Source organism: Caretta caretta, chromosome 3, assembly GCF_965140235.1.
Source record: "Caretta caretta isolate rCarCar2 chromosome 3, rCarCar1.hap1, whole genome shotgun sequence".
Taxonomy (NCBI): Eukaryota; Metazoa; Chordata; order Testudines; family Cheloniidae; genus Caretta; species Caretta caretta.
The window spans coordinates 211,239,064-211,252,699 of NC_134208.1; the positions used below are offsets into that span (position 1 = coordinate 211,239,064).

The 13,636-nt window shown below is 45.8% G+C and overlaps 1 protein-coding gene across 1 annotated transcript in view; it reads right to left on the reverse strand.

Moving 5' to 3' along the window:
• Positions 1 to 447: 447 nt before the first annotated feature.
• Positions 448 to 13,636, reverse strand: part of MRPS5 (mitochondrial ribosomal protein S5) — a 95,724-nt gene continuing 82,535 nt past the window's right edge. The window contains exons 10-11 of the mRNA XM_048842224.2: positions 6,111 to 6,247; positions 448 to 1,024 (exon numbers count right to left, since the gene is read on the reverse strand). Coding sequence (XP_048698181.2) covers positions 800 to 1,024; positions 6,111 to 6,247 — 362 coding nt within the window. The 3' untranslated portion in view covers positions 448 to 799. The remainder of the gene's footprint in view (positions 1,025 to 6,110; positions 6,248 to 13,636) is intronic.

Consider the following 13,636-nt stretch of genomic DNA (forward strand, 5'->3'; position numbering starts at 1 on the left):
CGACTGAGGGGTCGACAAGCTCAATAAACACTGGCCTAGACACGGATAGCTCCTACCACTGATTCATCGCACCTCACTCTGCAGCCCTCCCCCTATCACCATCTCCCCATCCCCCTGCCTTTCTTTTGCACGGCTCAAACCATTCCTGCTTCCTCCTGTTGTCCTTCCCCATTCCCCTCCCCCAAGTAAATCTTCCGTCTCACCTCCAGCAACTCTGCCCCAGCCCTTGGCTTCCCTTCGTCCTACACTCCTCCCTGTCAACACTTCTGCCCTTCTAATTTCACAGCGATCCCTCCCCTCTCACTCTGGACTAGATTACATGGTACAGAGGTGTGGAGAGTCAATGTACTAACATCTATCCTCGCACAAAATGCTGAGCTCTGAAAGCACATACAGAAATGTAAGCAGCTTTGGGGGAAAATGCAGCACATTAAATTATGAGAATGATTTGGTTTTATTTTAGTAACGTTTTTAATAGTTTCCCAAATATCTGTAAAGAAAAAACAGGGTTTCCTGATTACAGAGCAGGTCCAAGGACAGCAGCAGAGCACTGGTGCGTATGAGATTGGCGTGGACGCACGTCAGCCATTCATATGCAGATTGTTCATTAGCTGAATGTGGATGGCAAGAGACGTTTGCAGAAAAGCCAGCTAGGCTGCTGAGCACCCAAGGCAGAGCAGCAGCAACCCAACATGGTGCTGAAGTGCACATCTAGCCAAATCACTGGTTTGAGCTGGACTTTCTCTGGGTTTGTGCTGCTGTACCTCTTTGAATATTGGCATGGACAGATCCCAGCTCTTCACCACACTGTCCTTTTGACATTTGCCCAGGAAGAACGTTTCATTCCTTGAGCTACTCTCACTTCACTCCATTCCAGCTTGGTATTGGGAACCTCATCCATAGGTTCTGGTTCCTTCCTGACACCTCCATTAGGTGAAGCAACTACGATTGGCAGGGGGCCACACTCCTCACGGAATTCTACCACGTAGAGGCTTTTCTTATCTGCTAGTTCTTGATGGGTTTCCTGTTTGAGAGGTTAAAAAAAAATTCTATTAATGTCACAAGAAAGAATTGAACCAGGACAAGTTCAGCCTATTGATCTATCTAAATAATTTCCATTCTGTATTTACCTCCATACCAATACTGAACAACGTTTGCCTGCTTAAATGGCGTAAGTAGCAACAAAAAGTGTCTGTTTTTCAGCTGTTGTATGTAAACTAAAGAACACGTAAGCGTATGTAGAACATCCAGTGAATGGTGCGAACACTGGGAATTCTGCTGTGTGCTTCTGGCTGCAATGCTGAAGTCCCAGGACTGCTGGTTTGCTAGCACTGTAAGGTCATTCCCAGCAGTACCGCTTTCTGGAAAGGCTACTGGCCTATGATGAAGGCATGCAGTGGGATAGTAACAACAAAGAGTAACAAAATGTGGCAACATACCAAAAGCTCTGTTTATTATACATGTGATAGGGCTGAATAATCCTACCCTGCCAAGAACTGACTGAAGATTAGTTAAATTACATGAATATCCCCAGGAAGTAGATCTCACAGGGCAGGTGTGGGCAGGTAACTGGATGTTAGATGTCGTATGGTAAGCTTCCCATGGCCAAAGTACACTTGCCATTAGCCTGAAGACACAAGGCAGTTTAATAGAATCTTGTTGCTTCAATAATAACAAAGTACCTGTGATGTCCACAGCACACAATTTTCAAGGTAGTAATTTCTGTTATTCAAGGAAATTCTGTTCACTTGATTTTCAATCTTTCCCCCACCACCAAGAAAAATGATTCATTAAAGCCTCATTCTTCAGAATAGGTATTCACTTATAGCAGCAAACACCTCTGCTGCCCATTCAGCGTACCAAGAAGAAAAAACAGTTACTTACTTTCTCATAACTGTTGTTCTTCGAGACGTGTTGTTCACGTCCATTCCACATTAGGTGTGTGTGCGCCGCGTGCACGAGCATCGGAAACTTTTTCCCTTAGCGGCTCCCGGCGGGGCCCCCGAGTGGCGCTGCTGTGCCCCGCATACATACCCCCGCTGGCCTGACCCTTCCAGTTCCTTCTTGCCGGCGACTCCGGCAGAGCAGTAGGAGGGTGGGTGGTGGAATGGACGTGAACAACACATCTTGAAGAACAAGAGTTACGAGAAAGTAAGTAACCGTTTTTTCTTCTTCGAGTGCTTATTCACGTCCATTCCACATTAGGTGAATCACAAGCTTACCTCTGGAGGAGGGGAGGAGTCATGGGACAACTGCTCAAAGGACTGCTCTGCCAACCGCCGCGTACTCTCTGGCCTGCTGGTTGACCACGTAGTGGGTTGTGAAGGTGTGCACCGAGGACCAGGAAGCTGCTCTGCAGATCTCGCCTCTAGCAGTGAGCAGACTTCCTGCTCTAGGAGATGCTTGTGAGAGGGGTCCCTGAAGAAGGACGGAAAAGAGGGGTGGGAGGGAGGTGAACTGCAGTGAGTTCCTGTTCCGCACCATGCATAAGACCCAACGGTCTGACGTAATGGTGGACCACGCACGGGAGAAACAGGACAGGCGGTTCAGGAAACAAAGGGACGAATCCAGTGAGAGGTCCGTGTACTAGACCACGAGGCATCTTCAAAAGCCTGGCTTAGTGCCCGGAGGGGGTTTGTGCTGGCCTTGGTGCATTATGGTTATTGTTGTTGCGCCGTCGCCTGTTATCCCTGCCTCGCCTAAGGTAAGGCTCATGCCTACGGCATGGCGTTGAGGGGGAGGCTGCAGCTTAAAGGACTTCCTCTGGGTCGCCGGGGTGTGCATACCCAGCAACTTAAGCGTAGCCCACGAGTCCTTGAGGCTATGTAACCTCGTGTCTGTCTGGTCCCAGAAGAGCCCAGACCCTTTGAAAGGGAGGTCCTGGAGCGTATTCTGGACCTCGGGGGGGCAGGCCTGACTCCTGGAGCCACGCCAAGCGCCTCATGACCACCTCTGATGCAACTGTTCTAGCCGCTGCATCTGCCAAATCCAGGGAGGCCTGGAGAGAGGTCTTGGCTACTGCCTTGCCCTCGTCACCAGGGCCATGAACTCCTGTTGGGAACCTTGTGGGAGGTTGTCCTTAAACTTCCCCACCGCCGCCCAGGAGCTGAAATTGTGCCTGTTGAGGATGGCCTGCTGGTTCGCAATCCTCAGCTGAAGGCCCCCCAACGAGTACACCTTTCTGCCAAAAAGGTCCAGGTGTTTTGCCTCCTTGACCTTAGGGGCCAGGGCCTGCTGTCCATGGCGCTCCCTTTTGTTCACCGCCGAGACCACTAGGAAGCATGGACTTGGGTGGCAGAACAGGAACTCATAGCCCTTAGATGGTGAAAAGTATTTACGCTCCACTCCTTTAGCCGTTGGAGCGCTGGAGGCCGGGGTCTGCCATATACTCTTATAGTTAGACTGAATGGTCTTAATGAGTGGGAGCGCTATTGTGGATGGCCCTTCGGGGCTCAAAATGTCCACCATGGGGTCCTCCTGCTCAACTGTCTCCTCGGCCTGCAACCCCAAGTTTTGGGCGACTCTGCGCAGCGATCCGTGGGGCAACTCTATGGTCTATCGGTGGACGGCTGGACACCTCTGTACCTGCCACCACCTCTTTGGGGGAAGAAGAGGAGGTCAGCTGCTGCTTGACCCCCTCCGGTTGGTCCTCCTGCTCCCCTTTTCCCGTGGGAGGGGCCTCCGGCTCAGGCCGGAATGGGAGTCCATGGGATGGCACCAGGCTCGGTGCTGGTCTCTCGGGTTTATGCTGGGGGGATGCTGGAGGCCTAGATACTGTAGCCGCCAGCACTGTCTGCACCGAGTAACTTGCCCTGGACGGGGCCCCTTGGCGCTCCTGATAGGCCCAGGGGGTCCAGAAGGGCCAATGGCCTGGCAGCCCCCACTGGGGCTGCCAGCTCCCGAGGGTCCCTGTTGTCAGGGTCCCGGTGCGGGTACCTATAGCGGCCGGAGTCAGCGTTGGACTGCGGTGACGCCAATTGCGAAGGCCATGGCGATGCCAATGATCTGCACCGGCAGGAGAACGAGCGGCTCCTGGCTGAGCGGGAGCAGTACCGGTATCCCTGGGACTGGAACCGGGATCTGGACCAGGGCCAGCGTTCCCTGGACCGGGACTGTCTGCGGGAGTCCTCTGGCAAGGACCATCTCAACTCCTCCTGGTACCAGTCTCTGGGTGGTGCCGGAGAGCGGCGTGCCCTTTCCGGTGCTTCTTCACTTTGACCCGCTGCCAGTGCTGCAACCTCTTTCCGGGCAGCTGGCAAGAGTGAGTCCGTGGAGTCGGAGCTTGACTGGGACCAACTCCAGGAGCGGTGCCGGGACAGTGTCCTCGAGCGGCACACCATTGCCGGCTTACCCCTCGATGGCACCCAAAACATGGGTGCCGGAGGGTTCTCCCCACACGGGAGGGGGCTCGCCGCCAACAGCTCGATGAGGTCCTTTGCAGCCTCAAAGGTGCCAGGCTTAGAGGGGTGATCCGTTATGCCCTCGAGCCCATCGTCCGCACTGAGCTCACTTAGGTCTGCACTCGGTGGGGCTTGTGCTGCCGGGACCACTGCTGTCAGTGCCGTACCGAGGCCTTCCCGCTCTTATCGGCGCTCAGGGCCTGGGGAGGCACCGGCCTCCTGTGCGGGGAACAACCGCGCCTTCGTTTCGGCTGCACCAGGGGCCGCACGGGGGAGGTCGAGCGGTGCCGGGGCCTAGCCTGGCGCGCTGGGGCCGACAGTTTATGGTCCTTAGCCGGTGCCGGGTCTCTTGACGGCTCTGGGGCACTACGCACCGAGGAAGCCTGAGTGGGGTGGGGTGCTCCGGGCCTGGCGGCTACAATGTGACCTCCATTAACAGTTGTTTTAGACAAAAGTCTCTTTCTTTCCTTGTCCTTGGCTTAAACGCCTTGCAAATCCTACACTGTTCAGTTTGATGTCCATCCCCCAGGCAACGTAGACACGACTCATGGGGGTCACTAACTGGCATAGGTTTGCAGCACGTGGCACAAGCCTTGAAGCCGTGGGCCTGTGGCATGCCCTGTGGCCCGGGGCGGGTGCTGGAGGCCTCCAAGCACCTAACGACTTAAGTGTCCACAACAGATATGTTAATAAACTGATAACAGCCACTCTAAAGGCTAAGGGACTGCTCTTCTACGAGAGAGGTTGTTCCAACACCTTCATGGACGGTAAGAAGGAAGTGGAGAAGGTCGGGCCGGTGGGGTTATATATGTATGGTGCAGCGGCACCACTCGGGGGGCCCCACCGGACCACCCGGAACCGCTAAGGGAAAAAGTTTCCGACGCTTGTGAATGCGGCACCGCACACCTAATGTGGAATGGACGTGAAGAAGAACTCATTTAATACACATCTCTTAAAGCACTGATGCACCAAACGGGCCTCTCTTTCCTTTCACACAAACATATTGCTACTTTTCACTCCTGCTAGCTAAGGAACATATTTCCAAAAGTGGTTCAGTCAATAGGGCTAACGCTCCTAAATCACTTGAGCTTCTTACAACAGATGGATAATCTACAACAGTGTTGTTTAAAAAAAGCTGAAAGAAGCACCTGCAATTCTTTAACTAGACTAGCAACAGATTAAAGTAGAAAATGTGAGATTTTTTTTTTTTTTTGCAGATTACATTTAAAATGTCAGCTGACTATGGACTGGCCCACAGCAGTCAGGACTACAGACTCCTACCCACTAGTTCTCAGGCACTGTTGCTCAGGAGCGGCAATGATTGTGTTCAGTACACCAACAGAGACAACCCAAAATGTGACTGAAGAAATAACAGCAATAAAAGCAGGATTAAAGCTTTATCTCCTTGCGCTTTTTAAATGTCACTGACAAAAGCAAATTAATCCCACAAATTCAGATTTCCCCTTGAGGCACTTTATACTTGAATACATAAGAGTTACTGATGGACACCTATAAGTGACTAATGACTGCTGAGGGAGTGGAAAGAGGAAACTGAAATTCAAATTCTGTTTTCTCCTGGAATTGTAGAATTCATTTGAACTTTGTTACTTTTTGAACCTAGAATTTACTCTGTACTATACCACAAAGCATTGATTATATTTCACCTTCTGACCATTGCAAATATGACTGCAAGTACAGACTAAAATTTACCTGTTTTGCTAAACCCTTAAAGAGAGCTCTGGTGAGGTTAAGCAGATTATTGGATCCAGAAAGCTTGGCATACATGTCTGTAATCCCAATTAGCTTGCAGATGGTAATGATGGCTCGATGGCAATGAAGACCATGCCCTAGAAAAAAATCAGATGTGAATGACATTATGTGAAAGCTAGTAAAATCATTACAACTTGAATAAAAAAACTTGGATACCACAAACCAGCCAGTGGTAGCCTAAAAATGGCATGGAATTAGATTGTGAAGAGCGAAAGCATCCAGAATCTTCTTTTGAGGATAAAATATTGCAGATTTATTATCCTCTATATTCTTCACAGTCACGTTGATGTAAATAAGAACAAAAAAACGGCCATACTGGGTCAGACCAAAGATCCATCTAGTCTAGTATCCTGTCTTCCGACAGTGGCCAGTGCCAGGTGCCCCACAGGGAATAAACAAAGCAGGGAATCATCAAGTGATCCATCCCCTGTCGCCAATTCCCAGCTTCTGGCAAAGGCTAGTGACGCCATCCCTCCCTATCCTGGCTAATAGCCATTGATGGACCTATCCTCCATTAATTTATCTAGTTCTTCTTTGAACCCTGTTATAGTTTTGTCCTTCACAACATCCTCTGGCAAGAAGTTCCACAGGTTGACTGTGCGTTGTGTGAAGAAATATTTCCTTTTGTTTGTTTTAAACCTGCTGCCTATTAATTTCATTTGGTGACCCCCTAGTTCTTGTGTAATGAGAAGGCATAAATAACACTTATTTACTTTCTCTACACCAGTCATGATTTTATAGACCTCTATCATATCCCCCCCAGTTGTCTCTTTTCTAAGCTAAAAAGTCCCAATCTTATTAATCACTCCTCATTTGGAAGCTGTTCCATGTCCTTAATCATTTTTGTTGCCCTTTTCTGAACCTTTTCCAATTCCAATATATCTTTTTTGAGATGGGGCGACCACATCTGCACGCAGTATGCAAGATGTGGGCGTACCAAGGATTTATAGAGGCAATATGATATTTTCTGTCTTATTATCTATCCCTTTTTTAATGACTGCCAACATTCTGTTCGCTTTTTTGACTGCTGCTGCATGTTGAGTGGATGTCTTCCGAGAACTATCCACAATGACTCCAAGATCTCTTTCTTGAGTGGGAACAGGTAATTTAGACCCTATCATTTTATATGTATAGTTGGGATTATGTTTTGCAATGTGCATTACTTTGCATTTATCAACACTGAATTTCATCTGCCATTTTGTTGCCCAGTCACCGAGTGTTGTGAGATCCTTTTGTAGCTCTTTGCAGTCTGCCTGGGTTTTAACTATCTTGAGTAGTTTTGTATCTGCAAATTTTGCCACCTCACTGTTTACCTCTTTTCCAGATCATTTATGAATATATAGAACAGCACTAGTCCCAGTACAGTCCCTGGGGGGCACTGCTATTTACCTCTCTTCACTGTGAAAGCTGACCGTTTATTCCTACTCTTTTCTTCCTATCTTTTAATCAGTTACTCATCCAGGAGAGAACCTTCCCCCATATCCCATGACTGCTTACTTTGCTTAAGAGCTTTTGGGGACCTTGCCAGAGGGTTTTTGAAAGTCCAAGTACACAATATCCACTGGGTCATGCTTGTTGACCCCTTCAAAGAATTCTAGTAGATTGGCGAGGCATTTAAAGAAAAACAAGCTGAGTAGTTGGGTGGATGGATGTAAACTTTGTATTGATTCTATTGCATAATTACAGTGCATTGGAACTAATTGCAAATGTTTTACTAAAACTTGCCGTATTTTACTGAAAGGTTTTTTCTTTTTTTTAATTTTGCGCTAGTTCTCCAGTAAGATCTGTTCCATGTGACCTAGGTCTATAAATCTTTAAAAGCCTATGTGCCATAGATTTAAATAATTGTATTTAAAACCTGCGAAGACAGCTTTTATAGATTACTCCACTCTGCAGGACAGTCTTGTTGCTGAGTAAATGGGGTGAAAAAAATCTATTCCAGTACTGCAGGCTTTACTACATTAACATTTTCTTCTTCTTCTAACCTATAATCGGAAAACAAATGACAACCATCTGAAGCTATTCTTCCGCTGTTTGAGAAAGTGTTGATTTTATGCTCAAAGACGGAATCAAGTTTTCGATACGATTACATCTGAGTGGTCTTTGAAAGGTTATAAATCCTTTTCATTTGTTAATGGTCCACAATTTCCCATTTCCATGGCTCTGCTTCTTGTCTTTCTCCCACCTTAGTCAAAACACAGCTTTCTGCAGGTTTTTAATGGATGAAAATCACAGTCTTGCAATTTAGACAATCAACTACTGGTCAAGATTTGTTCCCAGCATAAATTGAGCACAAGTATTCCATCCGCAAAGCTGCAGTAAGTGTGAGGGAGGGGATGGGCTCTGGAGAGCTCCACATGATGCTATTGTAGTTGAACCAGCAGAGCCACTTAAAAGCGTAGCTTTTAAAGGAGCCTACCTACTACTGAACATTTTTCACATGCCAAACAAAGATATAAGCTAGGCACAAAAGGAAGCCAGTTGACGTTAACTCCTGCTAATTAAATAAACTTTCAGGGCTCTAAGTAATAAAACTCAAGTACAACATGTTAATGGAATAAACTGTTACATTCTCTGGGTAACTAACCAAATACAGATCAACAGATAAGAAAATAGTGGCACCCTCAAACATAACTTAAATGAAATTTTTAAAGCAAAGTTTGCATTTAGGTTTTAACTGTCTCCATAATAAAAACTTTTCTTTAACAACAGACTTTTGATTGTTTAATATTTACTATTAGACTATGAGAATTATATATTACATATATATTATAACAAATTACAGTTCTGGAAGTAGCTTAGCTAAGGAAAGTAAGAAGTTAAGAAGAGAAAAAACTAATATACTCAAAACAATACTGAGCTTAGTTTTACAAATTTTGTACTAAAAATCTCAAAATCTTTGTCTTTTGTGACCATTTATTGAGAGAAATGCTGTAAATTAGTGGGGAAGGAGTTTATAAAGTACCTCACCAACTTTAATACTGCATAAGACGAGGCTTCAGGACAGAGAAATAGGAGCTAGAGTGCTGTTACCACGTAGGGAGAAAAGATACCTTAATGGAAGATGAATCTGCATATGCCTTGCCTCATGGCATTGTTACTGCATTGGAGGTTTTGAAATGTTGTAACTTTTCCTCTATACTAAAGATAGCCATAGGATATTGCTATGGTGCTTCATGACCTTATTGCTGCATTTTACAAATTATTTGTCACGTTGCCTGTTCAGTTAATCTTAGAAATTATCTTACAAGTCATGCACCTATTTCACTGTGACTATTCTTGTAGGTTACAATTATGACTGTTTTAATGGGAGAAGAAAGCTTACTCTGCTATAGCTTTGGATTTAGCTTCTGTAATGCTAAGCATGGGCTGAGGTAGGATATGAATAGTAGGATTTTAAACATCTATAGAACCCCAAAGATCCCATTAGCTAATATGACCAAGGAACCAGCATAGACACGTGATTTACAACAACATTCTGACAATTTAACTATATCTATACATTTGATATAGTATTTTAAATGTTAAATTAGAATTATACTTCTAATTTAATCCCAAATAGGGTTTGTCCAGAACATTGTAGTCACTAGTATGAATATTTCATGCAGTGTTGAAAATGCTTCAAGAACTGTGTGACCTAGACCAATCAGTTAAACAGGAAGAGGAGATTGTTTTCTCTAGCAAAGGATACTTCAATATGTATGAATGTTTTGTGCAATTAGAACTGCTGACACTATACAAAAAGATATAACACTAAGCATATCGTATAGCAAAACAATCAACAAATGCTTTAACTGGATGAGAAAGAAAATGAAATCTTGTGTATTCTAAAACTAACCAAAGAGCAGTAACTGTCCTTTTGGGTAATGCTTCAGAGCAAAGAATGGATACTGTATCGCTAGAGCAATACTGAAGTCAAACACTTGTGTATTGCAACGAGCGACACTGTCTGAGAGCTGAGGGAACACTATACAAGTTGTCTAGCTGTGCACGTTCACATTCCTTCCAGGATGAAATGTCACATGGACAGGCCAAATATAAGAGAAACATTCTGTAACCTTTGTCTTTCGTCTACTGCCCTAGAGACATAAAATCAGAGCTAGTTTTCATAAGCTGGGTTCTAAAACATATTTCTTAATCAAGTTTTTATTTCTGGTATGTTTTCTACTCTGTAAATTGCTAATACAGTGGAGTCGCATCTTACACGGGGGTTAGGTTCTAAAGTCAGCGCGTAAAGCGAAAATAGTGTATAGTCAAAAAAAGAGATGGAAGAATGAAAGAATAAAAAAGGGAGAAAGACGACTTCAGCGTCGTTATGTGCAAACCGGAGTGCCGCGGGGTGGCCAGGAGCACTGTCTATGAGCAGCAACGCTTTAAAGTCAAGTCCTTTCTCTTCGCGGTACCGCTTGACCTCCGGAATGAAACATGTGTGGAACCAACCCAGAAATAATGCTGCCGTCACCCAAGCCTTGTTATTTGATTGCCAGAACATGCGCAGGAGATTGTTGTTCTTGCTTTTTAGGGCACGGGGATTTGCAGCCCTGTAGAGCAAGCTCGGCTTTATTAAATGCCCAGCTGCATTGCCACAAAACAACACAGTCACGCGGTCTTTAGCTGCTTTGAAGCCAGGGGCTTGTCCTTCTGATTTCGAAGTGTAAGTGAGGTTGCGCATTTTTTCCAGAAGAGCCCAGTCTCGTCAGCTTTAAAAACTTGTTCCGGAGGATAGCCCTTTTCTTCTACGATTTTCTTTAGTTGTTCGGGGTAGGCTTTTGCTGCCTCTTCATTGGCAGATGCAGCTTCACCACTAGTCTGCACGTTTTTGAGGTTGAAGCGGTTCCTAAAACTGTTAAGCCAACCATGGCTGGCTTTGAATTCCTTCTCATCAGAAGGCTGTCCCTCTTCGGCGGGAGGTTTGAACAGCGCGTAGAGGCTAAGAGCCTTTTCTCGCAACGTGTTGCCATCGATAGGTATACGTTTACGGTTCATGTCTTCCAGCCATAAGTTTAATGCCTTTTCAGTCTTCACTAAAGTCTTATCACGCACCTGGGTCGTCACCTTAGCAGTTATTGGAGCACTTGATGCCACGGCTTGATGAATTTCTCTCTCTCGAATCTTGATGGCAGGGATGCTAGACTCGTTGTGGCCATATTTACACGCCACGTTGGAGACTGTCATACCGTCTCTCAGTAAGTCCAACACAGCCAGTTTCTCCTCCAGCGTTGAAATAGATCGCTGTTTCTTTGGTTGAGCACCAGATGAAGTAGTTGGCTTGCGTCTAGGGGCCATGTTGTACGAAAAATACGTATCTTTAAACACTAGAAATCACATGTAGCACGGCGAGATGTTCACCGGATCGGCGGGCAGCGATCAATCCAGCGGGGGTCGATTTATCGTGTCTAGTCTAAACGCGATAAATCGACCCCCCCGAGCGCTCTCCCGTCGACTCCTGTACAGTACTCCACCGCCGCGAGTTATTGTTATTTTTCTTTTTTTTGCCGAGCACGTACAGTTGAATTTGCGTAAGTTAAATGTGCGGGTGATGCGACTCCACTGTAAATGATATTTTTGCTTACTATAAACAGAATAGGGCTTTGCTTTTTATAACCAGATCTAGAATTCTTCTAGAGAAGTGTTATGGAAGGACTGGTAGGTACCATTCTGGGGTCAGGAGGAAGGCCAAATGATCCAAAGGTACAAAGCATTATTATGGACTCATGATCTCTTCCTATTGGGAAAGAACAGGCCATACAGTTTAATGTGGGACACAGGCAAATGTATACATTTAGGGGGAGGTTTTTAAGGACACAAATGGGAGTATGGCACCCATCTCCCCCTTACACACCTATGTACACAGAACAAAACCCAAACATCTACATTTCCTGCTATAAGCATGATCAGTCAGGGGTTATCACATATATGAGGAATGGGGATAGACTACAGGGCAGGGTGTCAATCAGAGGTTAAACTACTGGAGGACCATTTCTGGAAGAAACATTAGATGGTGAAAAGGCTAGGCTTTGTTTTGCAATCTACTAATAATAATGCAGGAGGACATCTGAGAATAAATGCCAGTTTACCTGGGGCCCCCCGCTGTTCTTGCTTCTGGATATGTTACATAAATGTGGTACTGCAGACCATCCTGGAATGGCGATTGTGGCACCAGTTCTGGTCAGGGCCATAGGCGTTCACTAAGAACCAACATGCTAATAGCTGGAAACCAATCCAGCCCATCTAGATGTCAGTTTTGTTTAAAATAGGTTTTCGTTTTCTAAGAATATATTTAGCATCTAGACTCTCTATGAAAAGCTGTAAGTTCCTGCCTGCACTAATCTCACGTGTAATGTCGCTATTCCAGGCTATAAGGAAATATGTACGTTTTGCTTTATAACTTTGAAAATGTTTGCTCTGAACTTATGAACCCAAGCATAGGAATTTCCCCCCCAGCCCGCATTCAGGAGGTCTGTCGACTAAACAGGCCACTAAGGAACATTGTGACACAATGGTTTGGTGAATGGCCCTATCGCACCTTGGAAATGCTACATGCAAGGGAGCTCCTCTCAGACTGGAAGACTCAGGCTGTCAGCAAATGGGTGAGGGGGCTCCAGCTGTGAGCCTGCGCCTGGCTGTTAGCTTCGGCTGTCAGTGCTGGGGTGGGCAGGGAGGCAGCTGAGAGTCCCGCTTGGGGCTGACAGCCAACAGCCAGTGCAAACAAAGCTGTGTCTACACAGACACTGCATCACCCAAGCTACAGTGACATAAGTGCTACACCTCTCATGGAAGTGGAGTAATGATGTTGCTGTAGAAGGCCACCTACTTTGGCGGAAGCAGCATTGTATGTAGACACTCACAATGTAAGCTGCCTTATGTTGACCTAACTCTGTCATGTACACCAAGCCTAACTGTAAAAGATAAAACAGCGTCACAAGAAATTTACAGCTCTGCTGTTTGAACTCTTACAGGGCCAGAGACACTAAACTGAACCAAGAGGTCACCGAGATTTATCCCTAGGTTTTCCCTGAAAGACATTTCAAATTGACAGATCATTACAAATCTGTCACTCTTAGGATTTGAATCACAACTCATTTGTGCGTATGTGTTTGCTCTTTGTAAATACACACTGCTTTTTCCTAGTTAATAAACCTTTAGCTAGTTTGTTATAGAACTGTCTATAAGCGCTGTATTTGGTGTAAGATCTAGAGTACCAACTGATCCGGGGTAAGTGATTGGTCACTTGGGACTGGGAGCACCCTGAATGTGGTGTGATTTTTTATGTAAGTGACCATTTATCATTAAGTCCAGCTTGTCTGGGTGGCAAGACAGACTGGAGAGTCTAAGGAGACTGTCTGACTCCAGGGTAAGACTGTTAGAGTGATCCAGGAGTTCACGTGTTACTGTCTTGGTGAAATCAAATGGTAGAACACGCCACCAGTTTGGGGTGTTAGTCCTGTTTCTGACAGTCTGCCCTG